The sequence below is a fragment of the Papilio polytes genome, unplaced genomic scaffold (genome assembly GCF_000836215.1).
Source record: "Papilio polytes unplaced genomic scaffold, Ppol_1.0 DF820889.1, whole genome shotgun sequence".
NCBI classification, from domain to species: Eukaryota; Metazoa; Arthropoda; class Insecta; order Lepidoptera; family Papilionidae; genus Papilio; species Papilio polytes.
This window is the reverse complement of record NW_013528315.1, coordinates 203,350-224,811: the sequence shown is the minus strand read 5'-3', so window position 1 is coordinate 224,811 and position 21,462 is coordinate 203,350. Positions and strand designations below refer to the sequence as shown.

General features: G+C 34.1%; 1 protein-coding gene across 1 annotated transcript; it reads right to left on the bottom strand.

The window, feature by feature from the left end:
- Nucleotides 1–1,422: 1,422 nt before the first annotated feature.
- Nucleotides 1,423–19,569, bottom strand: LOC106110097. The gene is made up of 5 exons (XM_013291809.1): nt 19,372–19,569; nt 8,728–8,980; nt 5,119–5,291; nt 4,704–4,996; nt 1,423–4,365 (listed from the first exon to the last, which is right to left on the bottom strand). The coding sequence occupies exons 1-5, from the start codon at nt 19,528–19,530 to the stop codon at nt 2,787–2,789; spliced, it is 2,457 nt and encodes an 818-aa protein (XP_013147263.1). The 5' UTR covers nt 19,531–19,569; the 3' UTR covers nt 1,423–2,786.
- Between the last annotated feature and the right edge of the window lie 1,893 nt (nt 19,570–21,462).

Sequence of the window (21,462 nt, the reverse complement as noted above, 5' to 3'; positions counted from 1 at the left end):
GTCAAATCTACTTCCACTTCCCATCCTCTGCTTATAAGAAAAGGGCGGTAAAGAGAAAGGGACTTAAATTAGGCCTCCGGCACCACACTCATCAGACGAAACACGGAATTGCTTCCATTTCACGTCTGTCTTCAAATTCAATTTGATATATCTTCCCGATTGACATATTTTGTAGAGTACTCGTATATGTATAAGTATTTATCGACTCCCCTCGCTTTGAAAGTAACACTGTTAAAGTTTTGCACACTATGCATTCCTATTGAAGAGTTTCCGAGAGCGTGAAGTGTTCACGTATTGACTATCACTTCTAACTCGTCACGCTCACTGAAGTAGCGTGTAAATTTTTATTCCGTTTGGAAATCAATCGCCAGTATGTTTAAATTTTACTAATAATGACAATTTTAAAATGCAGGAGCTGCGTTTGTACTCGATTTATTTATTAGACTGTAGCAAAAAAGAATAAGGATATGTAAAATATATTTAATAGAAAGTTTATTTTTAACGTTACCTTAAAAATCTTCAATCTTGTTATACCGTACTAAGCGCTCGGTGCGGATTTTATACATAACATGGAGGCATGCGAAATGGTGGAACAAGAAACATATATATGCTACAGTGTAATAATATATATGATATATTTCGATTTTTTAGATTTTAAGATAAATGTAAATCTGTAAGCCCTTGGTTCACTATAAAACTTGTAGCTTGCAGTGATAAAGCACGTGTATACAATACGCCCTTCGCACAAAGAACAAACCACTTTCAACTTCCTAACCAACTATTGTTTAATATTAACTGTCTACTAGTTGTGCAAGCTGAGCACCATATTGACTAGTTGATTATGTATTTATACATTTTCATATGTAAAAAAAGACTTTACGTAATAAATTTTCTTTGTATCGACTTTGTATTTTTATTTTTCATCTTATATTTATATTGTCGTCTATTGGAATCCATTTCGTTGTTCAATTTAACACTTAAAAGGAAAACTCCATTCTTAATTGAACTAACTAAATAAAAGTAGGACATACCTACACTGAGGCTTCTAACGGACAGCAAAATGCATTAAAGCAAGAATGCAGCGAAAGAAATTAACGAAGTGAACTGTGGCACTTAGCTTAGAAACATATCAAAGTACTCGATTTGTTACTTATTTCTTTATTTAGTTAATACTTAAGTGATATGTTTATCTACTGGCATACTTTCACTATGCTTCGTATAACTATATTAGATTTTTAAGTTACTAGTACCATAGTTAGTACTGTTCCCAACGTTGTTTGTTGATTTAAAGTTTATCCGATTTTATCAATTGCTGTAACTAAGTGTGTTGAAAGTGCAAAACATTCTTCGATCTAGTATAATTGTGAATAAAAATAATGTGTTATAGTTTCATTTAACTTGTATATGAAATAAATAAACGCATCACATTTAACATTTATTCGGAATCAACACCAATGGAATAACATCATTACTACATTTCAATTGTAACTCGTAACGTTGGTACTACTTCTACGTATTTATATTGCATATAGCATGGTTCCACCGCCGAAACACTTGTAAACATGTTGGTACCGTTGTTTCGTAAGTGGAAACGGTTATGAATTCAATATAACAACGCGAATTACACTTAATTTTCATCTCGCCGCATGTTTTATATTTCAATTGCATTAGAATTTACTTTCTGCGTTCACGCGATCTTTTAAGAGATTAACAATTTTCTACACATCGAAGTTTTACTACTTTAACATTGAATAACGATTCGCATCTAAACAACATTGAAATCTACTTAGAATATATTCTCTATAATTTATACATATTGAAATAACTATCGGAGCATTATATTGACACACATACTAATGTCAAAAGTAGAAGTCTTAATATAGTTATATAGATATATTATTATATAAATAGTATTTTACATTTCGTAATATTTTATACTACAATCACTGTTTACTATAAATCACCACGAAAATATATTTAATTTTGGCAAATATAGTAATAAATATCGCTGCATCAATACTGCAAACAGTAAATAACTTTCTGTTGAATATCGTTATACCACTACGTCAAGAAATATATATTTTTCTATATAGATGAGATTCTTATAACTTTCACTAACCTTAAAAACGACAGATTATCTAGGAATTCTGGGTTGGATTTAGTGAACATTTATCTACTTCAAACTTCACGTACGATTGCTTCGAGATAAATATTTTTTATTTTAAATGCACTCAAATATAAATGTCTTTTTTACACCGATAACAATAGTATAGGTAACTGTTATTTGGTACGTTATCTAGTTAAATGCAATATTTTAAGCCGTTAAATATATAAAGTTTTCTAAATTACATCAATTAACAATTTGTGATGCGGCGGTCAGTGCTTTTAGTAATGTACATCTAGGAAAGCAAGGATACAAAGCCAAGTTCATTCACAAGATAACAAATCGTGCGTCAGGGTGGCCTTAATTAATTACAATCATAAATTATATACAACGAAACATTACAACAAGCATGTCGGATTGGACACAATCACTCGTTCCTTTAATACAATTAAAATTAACGTAATCAAAATTAATATCACAGCAAAGAAACGCTTAAGCATCGCCAAACGCTAGCATCCCGCTCGGAATGCAGTCAAACCATCGCGCAGGGGTCGATCCCCCAGTAATAGTCGCCGCGGGAATTATAGAAGGGCGCGGGCGGCGAGCGGCGACGGGCGCGGCGGCGGGTCTTACCGCCGGCCACCACCTCGTGCTCCAACGCCGGCCGCCCCCCAGCCGTATCTCAACCGAGCTTCAATGACGTGCCTTCACCGGGGTCTTGGAAAACTGGTTTCTCCGGCAGTGGGCGATTCATCATCTTGCCAGAGTTGTTAGATGCCGTTGACTTGTTAGATTTGATCGTTGAATTATGCTGGGGGCTCTGGATAACGGTGCTGATCGATTTCACCGATGGGCTCGAGCTCGAGCTGGAATTCATCTTGTCGCGAACGGCTCGGAGATATGGTCCGCGAGGAACAGGCTGCTCGGCAAGCACGTCTGGAAGGACACCAAGGAAATTTTTCCTTTCCTTACCGCAATTGGCAATTTCAGCATAAAGATGTACTGCGAAATCCTTTGGCTCAAAATATTCATGCGCTAAAGCAGTTTGTCTATTGTAGGGTGACAGAGGCAGAAGCTTGTCTAAGGATGGAGTCCGGGTGCCCACACTGATCATGGGCTTCTTGTTTTTCCCAATGCGGGGTGTAGTATTTTGAAATGGTAGTTCGTAAATATTTTCTTCTACATTCACTATAGTGGGAGAATTGGTATTGCAGCTTTCCTCAACTTTGATCAGTTCGTACAGATGTTCTATCATTTCTCGTGCTTCGACATAATTCTCTGGATCTTCTAGCTTTTCTTTTAAGTTTTCCAACAGCTCTTTAGTTAATTCCTCGGGCAAAGTTTGAGTCATCTTGTCATCCATGGGTAGAACCTGCTCTGTGAATGGTAAAGCGGTCTCCTGCACCATTTCTCTCGGCTCGTTTAAACGACGCCGTTCAGAGTATTCATGTATAGACAGTTGGGAAATTGACCGCGCGTTGTCTAAACCATTATTTACCCCACACACTCTTTCACAAAAGGAGCCACAGGGTGAATTCGAGGAAAGAATGTTTTTAATGCTGAGGCAGTAACCTCTTCGCTTCATGCATCTTATTAAACTAATAATCATAACAATGATTACACAGCCTAAAATAGTGACTATTACGATGCCAATTACTTTTTTATCTCTATCGCTCAAACCTTCATCTTCAATGTGTTTATGAGGAAACCTTGGGTTCTTTATTTCAACTGCTTGACCTTGTTTTTTGCTGCGATATGCTTCGCATTCGATATTATCCTGGTCTGTGCAAACTTTTTCTTTGAATTTCGTAAATTGCATGTTCTGTTCGGGAACGTTGAAACACCGAGCAAAGACTTCGTCTACAGTGCAATAACTGTCATTTTCAAATGGTTCCCCGGATTTATATCCTAAGGCTTTTCCTAAGAAGTCACTAAAGTTGCAGTGACATGGATGACCATAATAGTTATAACCGTAAAATACTAACGGAGCTCTCATTGTATACGCATTACCAATAAAAACCAGGCTGTTTTCATGTAATGTCTCAATTTCGTTGTGACTAAATTGAAGTTCGTGAGGGGTCGAACCCGGTGCTATTATAGAAAATGGTGGTAAATTGTCAAATGAGTTTCCAGTTATATAAAATTTGTTACACGAAGTCAGGACAAATCCTTTTTCTTGAAAGTGGTGAAACTCATTGTTTTCAAACGTAACAGCCACTATAGCCGTAGCATTAATAGCTCCGGTGTCCACAATGTTGATTCTGTAAACAGAAATATTTTAATTTTAGACATACATATACTGTTTTGTACATACTTTTTTTTTCTAGTTATGTCTATATCTAAATAATAGGCAAATTGTTCATAAACTAATGGCCGGTAGATCAAATGAATCTAGAATGTCGGCCACGTACAGGACAGAGCAGCGTAGGCAGACTCACAAGATGGTCAAGGTTGAGAGCGCCTATGAACTCATCTTTCAGTTGAGTCTTGAGGATGGTTTTCATCTTTTAGGTTTAGGTTTAGGTCACTTTCAGATGAGTTTAACAAAATTAAAGGGTGTTTAACTATGGCTGTGTGATTGAAAAATATTATAACTCACTGGTTATTTGTAAATTCAAGTTTTACAATAGCCGATTGCAGTGCATTTGAAGACAAGTGATGAACTTTGCTGTGATGCAGTCGCAAGTAGTTTATCATTGACTTCTGTGCGAATGCTTCTCCTTCTATGTCACGGATGGAACAGTTAATTGCTATGACGACATTAAAGGTGTTAGCAGAAAATGCCCCCCAACGAATGATACTGGTATCAACTGCTTCCATTCTGATTTCTGCCGCAGATGAACCAAAGGCTTGTTCCGGAATTTCTGGGATCCCGACGTTTTTTAATTTCACCTGTAATTAAAGACAATTTATGTTACCACAAACATATTAACAATTTGTATTCACTTATTTTGCATAGCTTTATTTCGCAAAGCAGTGACGCGTCAATCAGTTTTTTTGGTATTGATACTAACCGTCATCCCTGGGCCGTGTTCACCGACATTGGCCGCCGTCGGGTCCAGAGTGAACGAGCCCTTGCCCAGTTGGAGTTTGCGTACGTTACTGATTTCCATAGAAAGAAGCCAAGAAAACGCCTCGCCCTCAAATGATACAACGTCGCAATTTTTGATCGACACCGAAAGAGGGCCTGAAATAAATGAAACACTACAATTAAACTACATCTACTACGCCACATTACATATCAAGCATTCGTTGCTACATAAATATCTAAATGTGGCGCTACAAAGAATAAAACACAATGACGGAATTTTATATTTTGATTTGCTGCTATAAAACATGCGACTACTGGATTTTACTTAAAGCGTAACTTGTCTAAGACAGTTTCAAGCTTTTGTGTTATGCGCAGTAAGCGTCTCGTGAGTCATTATCCTGTAAAACACGAATACTGACTCGGGGAAACGTGTATTTTTAGACGTCGGACCGCGGACGGCCGCGCTCTGCTCCCTCGTTGGCTACCTATGTCCTCGATTCGGAAAGGAATTGATGAGCTATCTTCCGCGACGCGATATTTTCAATTGATTCAATTTGTTGTAATCGCGCTGCCGAAATTTATGTTTTACCGCTGATTTATTGAATCTAAATTTTATACAAAATGTGTTAACGTGTGGAGTGAATGAATAAGATAACGGTGTACAAGGAGAGGAACGGGATACCGCGGTTAGCGGCAGGCCAGAAACTAGTCCCTTGAATTGCGAGATAAATGGACAGCTGGTGGCTCATAGAACCGGGTCGGCTTGCATAGAGCAAGTTCGATACTGCAGATGAAAGTCATCAAGCTAAACAAACAGGTTTTAAATATAGCCGGTGAATTTGTCGCTAGATAATTATATGGCTTATAAGTAACTTGTAATATTCCTGGAAAACAGTAGTTATGCTTGTTCAAAGCTCGATTAACTCATCATTCTATAAGACGTAGTAGTGTATTTACGTAATTAAATATTTACAATTGCAGAATGCATGCAAAATTTGTTATATTTTTGGTGAATATGCACTGTACAAGACTGTACCTGAGACACAAATAGTTGACTTAGTCATCGAGCCTCAAGTCTGCGGCCGAAGTGTACGCGACGATATTTGTACACTTGTGAAATTTAAATTATCATTGTATAAATCATTACTCAAAAGCGTTATTTTTTTACGAAACATGCATCTAAAATGACATTAAAAACAAAATCTTTTTATACTTAACAATGTAATTTCCAATACAGTCACAGTATAAAACATTCATACGCAGAAAGGTCACTAAGGTGTGTACAAATATTGCGTGCAAACATTTACATTTATGTTTCATAATTGCAAATGGTATCCTTATCTTCAGCACTCAACATTTATTTGTAAGATTGCATTGTGATATGCATCATTTTAGTGCTTCATTTAAAGCGTTTTTATAACGCGCTTTAAAAAGCGTTAAAACACAACAAACGCAATTCTAGGTATCTTCTCATACGGGAGCGTTATACAGCGCGACGCTCATCACATTGAATTTTGAACGCTGGCCTATCGAAACAAGATCTATTTTATAACGTTCGTCGCTCGAAAGTCGCCAGCGTCGAGTTAAACGCAGCGTTAAAAAGCTCTGGCGAAAGCGCTCTATGGCCGATAGCATAAGATTTTATGTTTACTTCGTGTTCGAAATGTGTTATGTAACGAAATATTAATTATGTTGGAGAATGTTATTGAGTTTGGTATTTTAAGACTCGCAGATACAGGCTGGTTTCATATTGTTTACTTAGACCTCACTGTACCCGATACCCGGTGCACGATGAGGGATACTGGGAAACATCGTATTAACAGACATTCCTTCGTAAAGCTATCCAAGATATTTCTCTCACTGCTCTATGAAATGTAATTATTGTTTCCAGATATCGCTACATGAGCTATATTGGCAAATACCTTCTATATGCAGTTTGAATATTATTGGTATTAGTAGATGTAAGTTTAAAGTAAGCGTTTAATTTTAATAACCTTGCGGTTTGTGGTTCAGCGTTGCCCCGAATGGCGAATTCCTAGAATAACTGATAATAACTTATATTGAATTTTCAAAGAAATCTTAATAAATAAAACATTTTAAGAGAACAAATAATTTAGTCACGCAATTACCTATTTATACAACTAGTTATATTAAAATGTAAATAATTAAATAAAAAGACAGTTTTACACTAAAGTATAATTATACGAGAAGTCCTACCGTTTGTTTTTTTTTTTTTTTTATTTTAGTAAAAAATTAAATTGATCTTAATCGATTTAGTGAATATAACGTGTACAAAACTTTGTCATACAAAAAATTCTAGGCTTTGTTTAACTAAGCAACCCATTAGTTTGCTTCTTTTACTAAATCTATACTAAGAGGCTCTTTAAGCGAGAATTAATGACTCAGAGCGGTAGATTGTACGTAACTTTCTGTATACATTTTAAATACGGAAGCGTAAATGACGAAGAGTCATTCTTTGGTTTGGTTGTTTTGTCGTTAAAGTGCGTCACATCGCAGCTTTACTGCACATGTTGGTGAAACGCAGTCGCGTTTGTAGCTGCATATTACATTGTCACTTATATGACGATAATATTAAGTCTGATACATTCAGCCTTGGCTATATAAGGCAATTAACGTATTGAAAAAAAATGTTTATCTTTGCAAAACGATACTAAAAAATAGAATTAATTAGAACTTTAAGACATTATTTTTGGAATTGTCTAAAATGTATTTTATTCACGCGGTAATAGCTTAACTAATACGTGGCCTGCGGTCGAGATTGGAAGACGTCGGCTGATCGAGTCCGTCCGGTGGTACTTAAGGCTCGCCATCTCGCCGACCAAACCGGTTCGCTGCGAGTACGCAATAACACGTTTCTACTATCGCTTTACATATATTTAACTCTTATGACATATAAACGAAAAGATACACAGAGTACACTTATTAGCAAGAACTTATTTAAAAAAATACATTTACAAATTTAAACATTTATAAATAGGTTATTAAAAATAATATTCGCTTCAGCATAATGTAGATGAATGAAGCCGAAAGGTCATTTCGCAGGCGGCTCACGCGTCACTGATGTCAGGGAAGTGGATTGTTAAAACGGACTTTCAAAGCTCCTTATAGATTACATATTAATTCTACGCCCAATTCACGGCGTTTCGATAAGCATACTAAACAGTTGGGTGCATAACATCGGACGAGGGATCACTCAACTTCGTTATTGCAATCAGACTGCTAAGAATAGTAATTTTCGTCAAAAGGTGATAATTGAAAATAAAAATATCTCCAATTTACAGAATGTAGACGACTTCTCCGCTCAATTTGAAATACGATTATAATAACCAAAGTCGCTTTGGCATTATTATTTTTAAAATATATGAAAAATCTCGCTTTGCAGTATAAATGTAATTTTCAATTGCTTAAACACCAGTAAGACCTTTTAACAACAACAGTGGAATTAAGAATATTAGATGTAACTTTATTGCCGTAAACGGATCTAGATGAAATGTGGAGCACCGTAGGAAGAACTCATAGGATATGTAATAAGTTAGTTTTCAAAAACTGGTATAAAACAAATGAAAGTTACCTTTAATGCTGCTGAATGTGTTTTCCTCGATGCGTAATACATCACATCGGTCGATGTCGAGCATAAGACTAGTGATGGCCAGTTTGACGCCGGTGAACTTCCTCATCAGTATGATTTTGGTATCGTAGATCTGGATAAATCGCGCGTCAACGAGACGGCTCAGTGAGTTCGCTCCTAGCTGCACCGCTTCCGCGCCGGTTATGGTCAACGTTGAAGTCGAGGAAGGTAGATCTCCTTCCAGTATGTCCAGTTTCTGAAAACAAAAATGAATTTTAGATTAACTTTTAGAAAAATACTGCTATAACTGTTATGCTTTCACATTTCCAAAGTCCGAAATCATGAGATTTTATAAAAACAATATCTACATTGACATTGCGGAGTAGAATACATTTATTTTTGATTGATAACCTCAAAATAAACGATAACATTATCCAATTTTTAGCGTCCTTAGAAACTATTAAATTACATCATCAGTATAATAATAGATTATAAAAAATGTCGTTATATGTTTTTACTGTTCATCACTGTTCACTGATGGCACAAGTCCCGTACAAAACAATAATCTTTTGAATAAATTTTACGAGTCAGAGAAAGTGGAAGATTACAAAAAATGCGATTTAATTAATTTTAAATTTCACAATAATCTTATCTCATTGCAATTTAAGCGTTGGATTATCTGTAGAATTGAAACAACAAACAAATGTCTCAACTCTGTATTTTAGTAACCTTAATAAAACGACATGTTTTCGAGACTTTACCTTGAACATCAAGTCGTGTTCCAGTTCATTACTCATACATGTATCGACAGCTCTTAACGTGAGTTTTCACGGACTACAGAAATGCGCTAAATATAACTTTGTTTTCATTAAACAGTTTCGGTAATATATTTCTATAGCAATGAACCACTGTAATCTTTTTACCAGACTATTTTCACTCAACTATTGATTAAACACTGGTTTAGTCACATTTGTTTGAATGAGATAAGTAACACAAGAAATACTTTATCTTATCAAGGAAATAAAATAAATGTAATATTAACATCTGTTTTACTGCATATCTATTGTTTTGTAGAAACGTTTTAAGTACATTCTGCACAATGACAATTATTTAATTATTTATAAACGACATAGTTGTTTGTTGTAATTATTATGTTTATCATTGAATTAAAATGAATGTTGAAGTACTAGTTAGGTTAATAAATGAATTATTTTTAGAATATAACATTATTATACAATTTATATATTTAAGCTTATATGCTCTAGAGGGAATGCAATATAATTTAAGAAAAATAGTGTTTAAACATTTCCGCCACAAGATTTAAACAATCTATTATATAAAACAGAGAAAGTGAGGTTAAATATTAAAAAGTTTAAAAACTTGCAACTGTATTATACTTGTAATATATTTGAGATGAATTGGTGTGTATTTAGTGTCATCACACTATGCAGGTGGTCCCCGGAGATGCAGTACGGATACGGGTCACTGATTGAATTAAACTCAGAGGCTATGTTGTAGAGTTGAATCACGCAACATTTTTGTCTTCTAAACTTCTGATAGTAAAATTATTAACGTATATTTTCTATTGTGATATTTAGAAGTGCAACAGTGTTACGTTTTTAAAACAAATTCTACATGACTTATATAAAATGTCTATAATAGATATTTTAAAATACGAAATACAGTCGTAAAATAATTTTAAACATTTAATTTAAATGTTTTTAATAACCTTACGTATCCATGTGTAATAATAACCTAAAAATATTTCAAATATTTGTTATGTTAAATGTGTTATCAATTTGAGTATTCTTGATAAGGCTCGGCCCTTCTATCCAAGTATGATAGCTGTTATCGAGTCCATTATTCATAAGCAATAGATGACCGCTGACTCACCACTTGTTTCTTGTCTTTCGTCAGTAGCGTCTTCCCCCCTCCGCTGCCCACATATAAATATACTTATACCGAGGTTTTCCACTGCCCAAACAATCGTACTAAAATATGTTGTTATTTTTTACATTATCTTTGGGAAAACAGAGAGAAGCTTTCGAGTATAAAGTATACTAATTGGGAATTGACACAAACTATAATATTAATTTTATTTAAACCTTACTAGTTGTTTTGTATTGTTAAATATTGTTATCCAAAGTAGAACGATGCGCATACATGTTTTACGGTTTTCATTTTAAAGTATTTAATTTAAATTTTATTAATATATCTTCAACATTTTATTCAGTCCATAGTCCAAATAAGCACGTATTTTCTGAGAAATTAACAGAAAATGAATGAAATGCAATTAAAATGAACTGTAACATCCAATAAAGATCCGTATTTTGTTTGAAGCTCATCCGAATTGGGTCAGTGATTTTAACTTGGTATGACGACAAACATAAAAAAATACAGAATAAAACTTTGAGTTACACAAAGCGTTCTAAGGTTAATTAGTTTTTTTTTAATATACTTATACGTTAAGTCAAAAGTGTATTTCATATTGTGTATACAATTTTACTAAATTTACTTAACGTAGATGTACTAATCTTTTTTACCACTACCACTTATCAGAACGACTGAATTTATCTGAATGAAATTTGGAGCAGATATAAATTAGAGTTTACCATAGCGGCTACGCGTCAACTAGAATTATAGATTCGATAGTGTATAACAGATGCCATATGATGTTCGGTTTTCAATTGGTGTAGTGAACTCAAGGAGTGAGACGCCACAAAAAGAATATGAAGATGACACGTCCGCTCTCACATGCGCCACACCAAATAAAAATAAACACATACAAGCCGACCGAAGCCAATTGGGTGTCGAGTTTGGTGGCTACTATTCCGACAGTTAGAAATGTATATAATTATAAAAATCTAGCGATCTACCACAGCTTCGTCTGAGTGGTAAAGAATCTTTTCTATATTTTCTGTCAAATCTTTACCCTAACCGTTGATGAAAAATAGCTTGTCACACCTCTATAATGGCGAAAAAATTTGAAATCTGTTCATTAGTTTAGAGCCTATTCAAAGCAAGCAAACAATCAAACCTCTTAATAATATAAGTATAGACAAGTACAATTATTTTAGAGATTTCATCGGTTCCGTTTTCTAATATGTTTTCGTTAACCACTAAAACACGTAGAGATTATATTTTTGATGAAATTGTAATTCTTTAGTCCGCTGGTCAAAGCTTGTAAGTGTCGTACTTGTATCGTAAACGCAACTCAATGACTCAGAATGGGGTCTGCGCAGCTTTGTTTTGCAACTCACCAAGCGTTCGCCTTTTACGGCCTTACGACTGATGGCCGCGATTTTGCTGCTTGACGACCGATACATCACTTCACTGATACTTCAATCGTTTTAGTATACCATAATTAACAGATATATCATTAATAACATCTCAGTCCGTCTGACAAGAGGTTGCTGTTCTTCGAAAGTATGTAATAGAGTAAAAGGATTTAAAAAAAATTTTGAAGTGTGCCGAAATCGAGTCACATTTTTTACCTAGAGTGTTGCAACTTTGGTTAAACTTTATAGTTTTAAATACAAGTCTAGTGTATTTTGTCTTTTGGGCGTAGTAAAAAAGCATTAGTTCATCTAAAGCGAATTAGAGCAAGGGCGACGTATTCAGGGACGCACTTTAACCGAACAGCAAAGTCTACAAATTCTCTGTGACGCGCGGATAAATGCAATTTGTTATGTGAAACTTATCTGACGAATGTCGAATTGGTTTTCCTGTGAAATTAAATTCGCAGTACGCGTATAGGATTAATTGAGATTATTTCGACGATGCTCAGTATATTTTAAAACTTATAAAATACAGGGATACTTTGTATGTTTACATACGTTTTGAAGGTAATACGAACAATGCTCGACTATATAATCTACGATATGTAACTATGTTAGAACAATGGACAGGCGTGTTCACGGTACTGTTGGTCCATCTAATAAACATATATAACATGCTAACTATACTAACATTCTAGCAAAAAAACACTTTAATTATTCTTAGTACATAAGCATTAATTTTATAATTGCGATTAATTTTTAAAATTATATATTTCATTGCTATAATGTATTAGTATAAAATTATTCTTTGTTTTTTTTTTCTCTATTATAATGATAGTTTCTTTTGGTATTAAGGTATAAAATCCTTTAAGATATCTTGTTCAATCTCCTCTAAATTAGTCTTCATTTAGGCAAATTTGCAGCGGAAGGCGGCAAGCTATCTCGGCCACCTAAATCAATGAACTATTTTAGTTCATTGTGCTGTATACCGATATTATTAAAGTCTAGATTGGCTTGCATACATAGCCTTGTCTCTAGACAAATAATGGTCCGGAGTTCAAGTGTAACAAAGCCATTTGAGCAGCCACAGAATTGACTTTGATTTCCAATTTGGTGACCCAGGTTCATTAGGCCGCTGTACATTTTAAATAAATTTAGAACATAAATAGTTAAAATTCGTGTCATGCGTTTTGATATTGCTATTCATCCGCTTTTCAAATACGTTAATAAACTTTTTGTCTTCATTTTTTAATCGTACAGTTTTTGTTTTAAATAATATTACTACAAGTGTGGCATTACATAATAAAACCAAAATATAAGCTTTTAGTAAACTTATATGAATGTATCACAGTCTATAAAAGCTAGAAAGTTGCAACATTTAAACATAAAAATTACGATAATTGTTGTTAACATTTTTTTTATAAATTAATTGAATTAATTTTATATGCATCACCAAAACAATTGAATATTATTAATAACTATTATTGCGTTATTATTGAAAATTATTTAGTAGTCGGTTGGTTCAGTACGTCTTCTAGAGGTCCGCTCGGAAGTCTCAAACACTATTTAATTATGTGTAATCATTTGCCGGGTGCACTAAGACCTCGACCACGTTATTGCAAGTACGATCATTAAGTTCTCAAGTGGACTAAAATAACATTAAACATGTTTGAACAAGTGTACAATAAGTTGAAAATTTTAAATTTTATGTCAAATAGGTACATATAGTAATATGTCCTGTCCAATTCGTCTAAAAAAACATTTGTGAAACATAAATGCATTTATTTCTTCTTAGTTACTAAATTTAAACGTGTATTATATGCACAATATTTACATACTAGCTTTCGCCCGCGAATCCGTTCGCGTGGAATTAAAGAAAACAAAAGTGAGTAGCCTATGTGTTCTTCCAGAGTATCCTCTACGTCGATGCCAAATTTTATCGAAATCCATTCAGCCGTTTAGGCTACAAACTCTAACAAACATCCATCCATCCATCTAAACTTTCGCAATTATAATATTAGTAAGATTTAAAATTTGCTCATTACCAACAAATAAGTTTCGTATTATTTGCTCAATGTCTCAAGATCTTATTAACAAATGAAACCATTATAACACCGATAAATATTATAAAATACGTATGACTAATTCGAACTAAAAAGAACAACTGTTTATTGTCCACTATGTACACGTTTCTACGCCGATTATCAACTGAGAAATGTTTAAACAACCATTTGATATTGTATTTTCATCTCTATATCCAGGTAATTCGGTTTAAATTTGAATTTAAACGAAAACGTGACACCGTAATGTGTTCCAGTTATTTTTAATAGGTATTATGCCTAGACATTAAGCGTGTGCAACAAACTAAGTAATTATTATACTGACAAGTCTAGTTCATTAATATTTTTAATACTTAAACTATTTTTACGTTTAAATCTTTGAATTTCGTATTAGAAAAACAGAGCAACCTATTGTTAAAACAATCGGATTTGATGATACGCAGTGTGCATACAAAAGTGTATTACTAAGAACTCATTTCTCAGTGTCTTCTGTTTAATGTAAAGTAGTTTTTTATCTAAAATTTTGATAAGATCGGGATACTAGAGGGAGCCGAGGCGATCGCTGCATTCGGCTCCCTTGTAGCTTTCATTTTAATATTAGATTCACATTCCCGGAATGCACCCGTCCACGCCGTACAACGTGAATGGAACCGATCTCGATTAGTAACATCGAAACGTTCGTTTACCACGAAATTAATATGTCATGAATCGGTCATGTAATCGAAAATTATTTTAATTACAGCTGTAGATTGGTTAGAATATCAAACAGATTTTTTATTAAAATCCCCAGTTAAACAATGGAGCTTAATTATTAAGTGTGGCCGTTAATATCCTTAAGATAAATGCTTCTTTTGTATTTTAAGGGTTTTTTTAATGTTACATTATCTTATACGGATTAAGTATTAAAACTCTTTACACCGATATCAGTTTATCGGTTGCTTCGATATTATTGGTGTATTTTGTCAGTAAAATAGGTCAAGGATATTGTGTTCTGATTTAAAATTATGTGTAATATTTACTATCATTAAAAATGAATATTACAAGGACGGGTAAGTAATTTATATGCCAAGGTCCAAATTTCATATTGATCCAATTCAGAGCTTTAATATGAGTTCATAAACTTTGTGTTTCCGTCTACACACAATGTAAAGCGACACTGTATCATATTTTGTTTATGATAATTAAAATTTCGGTAAATTTGTTAAGTAAAAAGTTTTAAGCAACAAAAACTGACGTATCGAGTTTCGGATCTTCTTCGTTTACTTGCCAAAATACAAGACAAAACGAGTCGCGATAATGATGGAGAAAGTCTGCAACGTACGCTATGGACGTACAGACGAACAGTCTATATATTAAATATAAGTAGCAATACAAGAGTGACAGAGAGAAAGCTGTACATGTCGCAACTATTTGTCATTCTACAAGTTTGGGGTTCATTTCACATTATTGATGAAGTCGTGGAAAACTACTGTAATCCCTTTTATTCCATTTGAATAAATAATAAAATATTTTTATAAACATCTCAGCGGTGAGTTACTTCGGTGCTTCAATCTTATTTGAATAACAAATATCATATCCAACAAATGCACTATCGAAAACTTTCGTTGCAGAAATCCATTTGTGTGATGTAAAAGTATATGTTGTTCGTTGAAGATTTTAAGAATATGAAAGTAATGGCGTCGAACTTCGAGAAAATACTGAATATTTAATAAGCGTTGTGGAAGTAGGTTTCACACCAAGGCAGAAATAAGGCGGAGCAGTAGGACAGTACAGCACTGCTGTTGTTTGGCCGCAAAATAACTATCACAGTTCCGTTTTACCTCACTGTCTTCGTGTGAATCTAGTATAACGTAAGAGTACGACCAGACGTTCGTTCGATGTGTTGCCACGGACTGAGCGCAGGAAGCCGTCTTTCATTCGACTTTTTTTACGGTCTGTGCCATGCGCTGCACAAGCTAGCAACGAGCGCTTGTTTAATCCTTATCGTGTATAGCCCGCGAACAATTAGCTAGAAATCATTAAAGCGTTTGATACCGTCATTATGTTTTTAATACAAGATATATTAGTTTAAAAACCAGTATGGTAAATAAATATGCTCGCAATAAACTCACCCTAATACCAGATCAAATATTTCCACCCACATCTTTGATGTGAAGTTTTAATGACAATAATTATGATTGATAAGGTTATTTTTATATAAAATATTTATCTGACATGTAGACACAGTAAACAAGTGTTTCCGGAAGCGTTAATTGCATCGTTGAGGACAATACGGATAGGATGCAGATGCGATCCCCATTCTATTGCAGTAGACAATGCGCCCACCAGTCAAACAACAAGAGCAATTAACTTCCCGTTTACTTGTCGAAGGTTAAACCCTACAACGTAATCCGGAAATCTCTTCTCTATAACACAGCTTAAAGCTTAAAATCTATTTTTGATATAAGGAAAACAATTTATATTGAAATCGGGATTTTTAACGTTATACAAATATTACGCAATTTGAAAATCGTTTTCGAAATATTCAGTCTTTTAGCTTCGCAGATTGAATGTTTTCAATTTGAATTGTTATTGCTCCTATATAAAAAATTGAACGCCATTATTTTGTTTGGCGTGTGTAAAACTTTAAAAATGATAGTAATAGCTTTTTGGAATTCCAAAAGAGTGCCGAATATTATTTCATTGTATTTACGGAATAACGTTGGAGGCAAAAAAACATGATTTTACAGCGTTATCGTGAAAGCTCTCTGGCGTATCTTATCGGCATAAGCTTTTGCTTGTTTTTTTCCCATTGTTCGTTCATATCAAGTTTTACATTCACTTTTGTTTATGTTTGGTATTTAAATTTTACTCGAGACTATTTAAAAATTCATAAACATATGTAAAATACAACACTGAGATAGAAAATCACTTTGAAAAGTAATTTACATCGAATTAAAATTACTAAATTGCAAATATATTTTATCTATTAATAACTTTCTTTCCATAATGTGTTCTCATTAATAATTTGTCTATATAGTCAATTAGATAAGCCGGTTATTTAGTCATGTACAAGGAGTACTAAGTGATATAAGCTGATTGAATGGATTAGATCTAATATTCAATTAGTGTGAGTTTACACTGTAAAAACACCTGTCACATAACTCGCTTTTAGTATATAACTGAGATACTAATATATTTTTCTAAACGGGTACCCAGGATATAAAACGATGTTCGAACTAGTTTTTAGAATTTCGGCTTTAGGAACTAGCTATAGGCTGCGTATAAAAAAAATCTGAGTTGGTATACTAATTGTTGTTCCACATTGCAAAATATCTTTTACTAGCTGTTCGCGTGCGTCTTCATCCGCATGAAATTATGATTTATTTTATTTTTTTTATTTGTCAAATTATCAATATCAAATGTCAAAATGACATGACATTACAAACCTTGGCAATCTTGCTTCCTTGATGTTGGCAGCAACTTATGATCTCTTTCCCACGTTAGGTTTTTATCCAAAATATTTACCCCCTAAGTTTAATGGCGTGAAAATATATAGCCTACAGCGTGACGTGCAGGGCTTTTTATTAAAAAAAGAATTATTCAAAAATATGCTGTAATTGCTGACATCTTAGGCAACAAAGAAGTGTATGTTTACGCTTTTAATTATAATAGTATTTTCATTCAGTCCGTCTGGAGTTACTAGGTAACAAATTTTTACATCCAAATTATCGAATTCATATAGTTAGAAAGATTAAAAATGCTATTATTTAATTAGTTAAGTTAGGGTATCTGATCAGGGCGGCCAAATACGAAATAATACAAATAATTGAACACTAGAGGGTATTTATAAATACCGATAGTGGACTTGTGATCTGCGGATAGTGTCAACGGCCGCGATGCAACGCGCGAGACCGCGGGCGACACTGCGCCTTGCAACCAAATCATATGCACGCCAAAGCACCGGAAGTAAATAGCTTACATAATTATTAACCAATATACTTTTACATTATAAGAACTACAGTCAAAACCTTAAAAAAAGGACTTGTATAGTATAATGACGATTTTGTTTAATGCTACCTACTTGTTGAAAAACTAAAATTTCCATCATGCAATTTAGTAATTTTTATATGTAGACTAGACAAATTTGCGAGTACGCCAGACGCAAATAGACTTCTACATTCGAGACTGTTGTCCTATTCGTCTACGGTAAAAACGAGCGAGACAGAAGTCTAGTCGACGAGAATATTTGGGCCAAATCATTTCTGAACTGCCCAACGACTGTTTAAACTATGAAAATTCCTTCCACCTCGTGGGCCACCATATGCCGGTCATTCACACAAACATACCTACAATTTACAAACAACACCCAAATAGAAGAGGTATTCTCTCGTAATGTCTAGGTTTTGAATAGCTTTGTTAGATAAAAGTAGGTTATTTGTACAATTTAATTCTACAATATTATTTTAATAATTATTTCATAAACATATTTTATTATTGACAGCGTCAATTGACTGATAGTTCACTTACAAATCTTTTATCGCAGCATTTGTGTTGACAAAGAGAATTTATCACTCGGCTTTGTCATTGTCGCATGAACGTGAATTAGTCGAACTTTAATGACTGTACTACTTAAATTAGATCTGGGCGTTGTCTAAATATAACAGCTGTTTTTAAGAACTAGAGCTACTTATAAAAGTTGACTAAGTATCAAAACTTTTTTAAATAAAAGCCGTGGTTAGAAGACTTGTATTGTATTGGCGGCGCGGCAAGACACTTGTTGCGCCAGATGCGATGCGGGATGAATATCACTAGCTCCCTAAAGACCGCGTACAATCGCCCCAACGACCCTCAGGTAGTTTTGTCTTTGTTTACAATAATAAGTGGGTATTGAAAAAAACTTTATACAACAAACTTTATTCGCCTACACTTATTTGAACGAAAATTAACTATTTGGTTTTAGTATTATTGTATACAATTTATATAACATTAGATAGTAATGGACAGTTCGTGTTGCCAAATAAATTCTAGCCCCAGATACCGATACTGAACTAATTAAAGCGGCAAGTCGACACCTTTTGCCCGAACCATTTGTTGCATTCACTAATTTAATCTTTAATTAAATATTTAACATTTAATTTGCTATCAATTAGATAATAAACGTAAGAGTTTCGTGTTTGTCTGCATTATTTAAAATATAAAGGATTTCAATATTATTTTTAAAGCCACAAAAATTTAAGTTCCGGTTTTGTGTTACAAATATTAATGGAGTGTGTTCTCGTATGCGTGAGCGTGACACATGTGTCGTAAACAATTGAGCAGCCGAATACCTGGTTAGCCGGGACGGTGCAGTTGACCGAAGTCCATGATGGATGCTCGGACTGGGAGCAGGCGCAGTATTTGGAGTCGCATATAGAGACATGTTCGGCTCTCGCGTCGGTATCCACTGAGAGTGCGAGGAACACAAGTAACGCGGCTGTAGGCGACATGTTGCCGCGCGCGCGCGAACCACCGCGCTCCCCGGCTGTCATGCACCGACTGGCCGTTCGCTCCGCCGTTCGGCTACCGCCCGCCGATTTCTGTTTCTAGGGATGTATAGCGCCGGTACAAACCAATTATCGACATTCATTTCTTTTAATTGTTATAATTTGCATATTTGTTAATTACCACCATTAAGACTATTTGCGTTGAGTATGAAATTAAGGATTAAGTGTTTATTTGCGACTTTTATCGAAAACAATCACTAGTCTTAGAAATAATTATAATTTTAAGGATTAACCCACTATTCGGTTTACAACGTTTACTCGTAATGAAAAAAAAACAATACGGTAGTCGGTAGCAAAGAATTAATATATGTAATTTTATACATGTACATTTTAACATTACGTGATAAAAAACTGCATGAAAACTCAAAACTTTGATATATGTATTTCTAAAAGATGACTGATTAAATGTTTTAAGCCTTAAGTAAATGTTTACATTGCTTTGTATAATATTGACGACAAAACTTTTGTAAATTCTCTAAAAAGGAATTAATAAATCGATTTTGTCTCATCCCTATGATGTATGATACAAAGGTCGAGCCCGCGCAGTAGCGGCCCTACGAGACACAGATGCACTTACACACATCCCGCACTCCATCTTAATAAGTAGGCCACCATAACCGTGAACGACCACAACGCACTGCCGCCCTTTAAATTACTTCTCTAATATTCAATATAACCTATAATAATTTATTCAAAAACGATGCATACCTATTGTAAATACTTTCTTCGTACTAGCAGCTAGTCCCGGCTTCTAATAGGTGAATTTTTATTTCCCATGGAGTTAATAAAATTGGAATATCTTAATGTAAAATCGAAAAAGATCCATATTTTGTGTTTGTGCTGCAGACAACGAAAATACGGTGTTTAAATTTTGTCTGCCTGTCTGCTTGTCTGTCTGCCCGTGGCCATATTTTAGGTCAATGTCGGACCAGAAATATATAAACTCTGGATATATTGTAAAACAATCGAACTAATTTTATCCCCACATTAGAAAATGAAGCGCCCATAGGATGAAGTCGCGAGCGATCGCTAGTTTTAATATACCTACGTTTAATATCGGATGCATAGGATTTTCAACTGAAAACATTAAAGTTATTTATCGGTTTTGAAAGATATTCTCATCTTCGTAAGTTTAAACTATTATAACTGCGTCTCAATTATTCTGCTTAAATACCATATATGATAGAGGTATTTGTTTTGAAGGCAACATGCTGCATATTAATATGTTAGTAATATATAATAATAATAAAGCCTTTATTCCTGAAGATTTCTTTTTTTACAATCCTTTTTTTTTTGTTGTTTTCTTATAGCTATTTACATTTTGTTTAGTAGTAATTTGTGTAATAAGTTAGTAAGAATTCTGTTAAATGCAACAAGCCTTAGAATATATGCTTTTTACATACTAAAGGAAAATAACCTTACTTTCACCAGTGACAGTAAAAGAATAGATCTAAAAACCGTGTACACATCTCGGTATAAGACATTCAATTTCGAGTTGCTAAATACTCGTAGATACCAGGTGCACAAACTAGTTAGCTGATGGTCAAAGTTTGAAGCTTTTAATGGAGATGCATTGTTTAGGTAACGAGGTAGAACTCAGCTTACGTTACAATACCAGAGTACAAATTAACTATATCAAAGGTCGAATATAAATCAAAATAATGCCAAATGTGCGCACAAAATGAAACACAGTTTAATTTTTTTTAAACACAATTCACTAAATTTCTCATGAGACTTCGACCGCACAGAATTAAAAAATAAAACTTAATTAGCCTTCTGTTCTTCCAAACTATCTTCTACATCTATGCCAAGATTTTCAAGCTCCGATCAGCAGTTTAAGTTAGTTTAAACTCTACCAAACATCCATCCATCCAA

Bases quoted from the DNA above. Each gene is read 5' to 3' on its own strand.
- LOC106110097 (XM_013291809.1), bottom strand. From the start codon at position 19,530: ATGTCGCCTACAGCCGCGTTACTTGTGTTCCTCGCACTCTCAGTGGAT. The intron at 8,981-19,371 runs GTATTCGGCTGC...TTTTGTTTTCAG, and splicing joins GCACCGTCCCGGCTAACCAG to AAACTGGACATACTGGAAGG. The intron at 4,366-4,703 runs GTGAGTTATAAT...TTCTGTTTACAG, and splicing joins CTTGAATTTACAAATAACCA to AATCAACATTGTGGACACCG.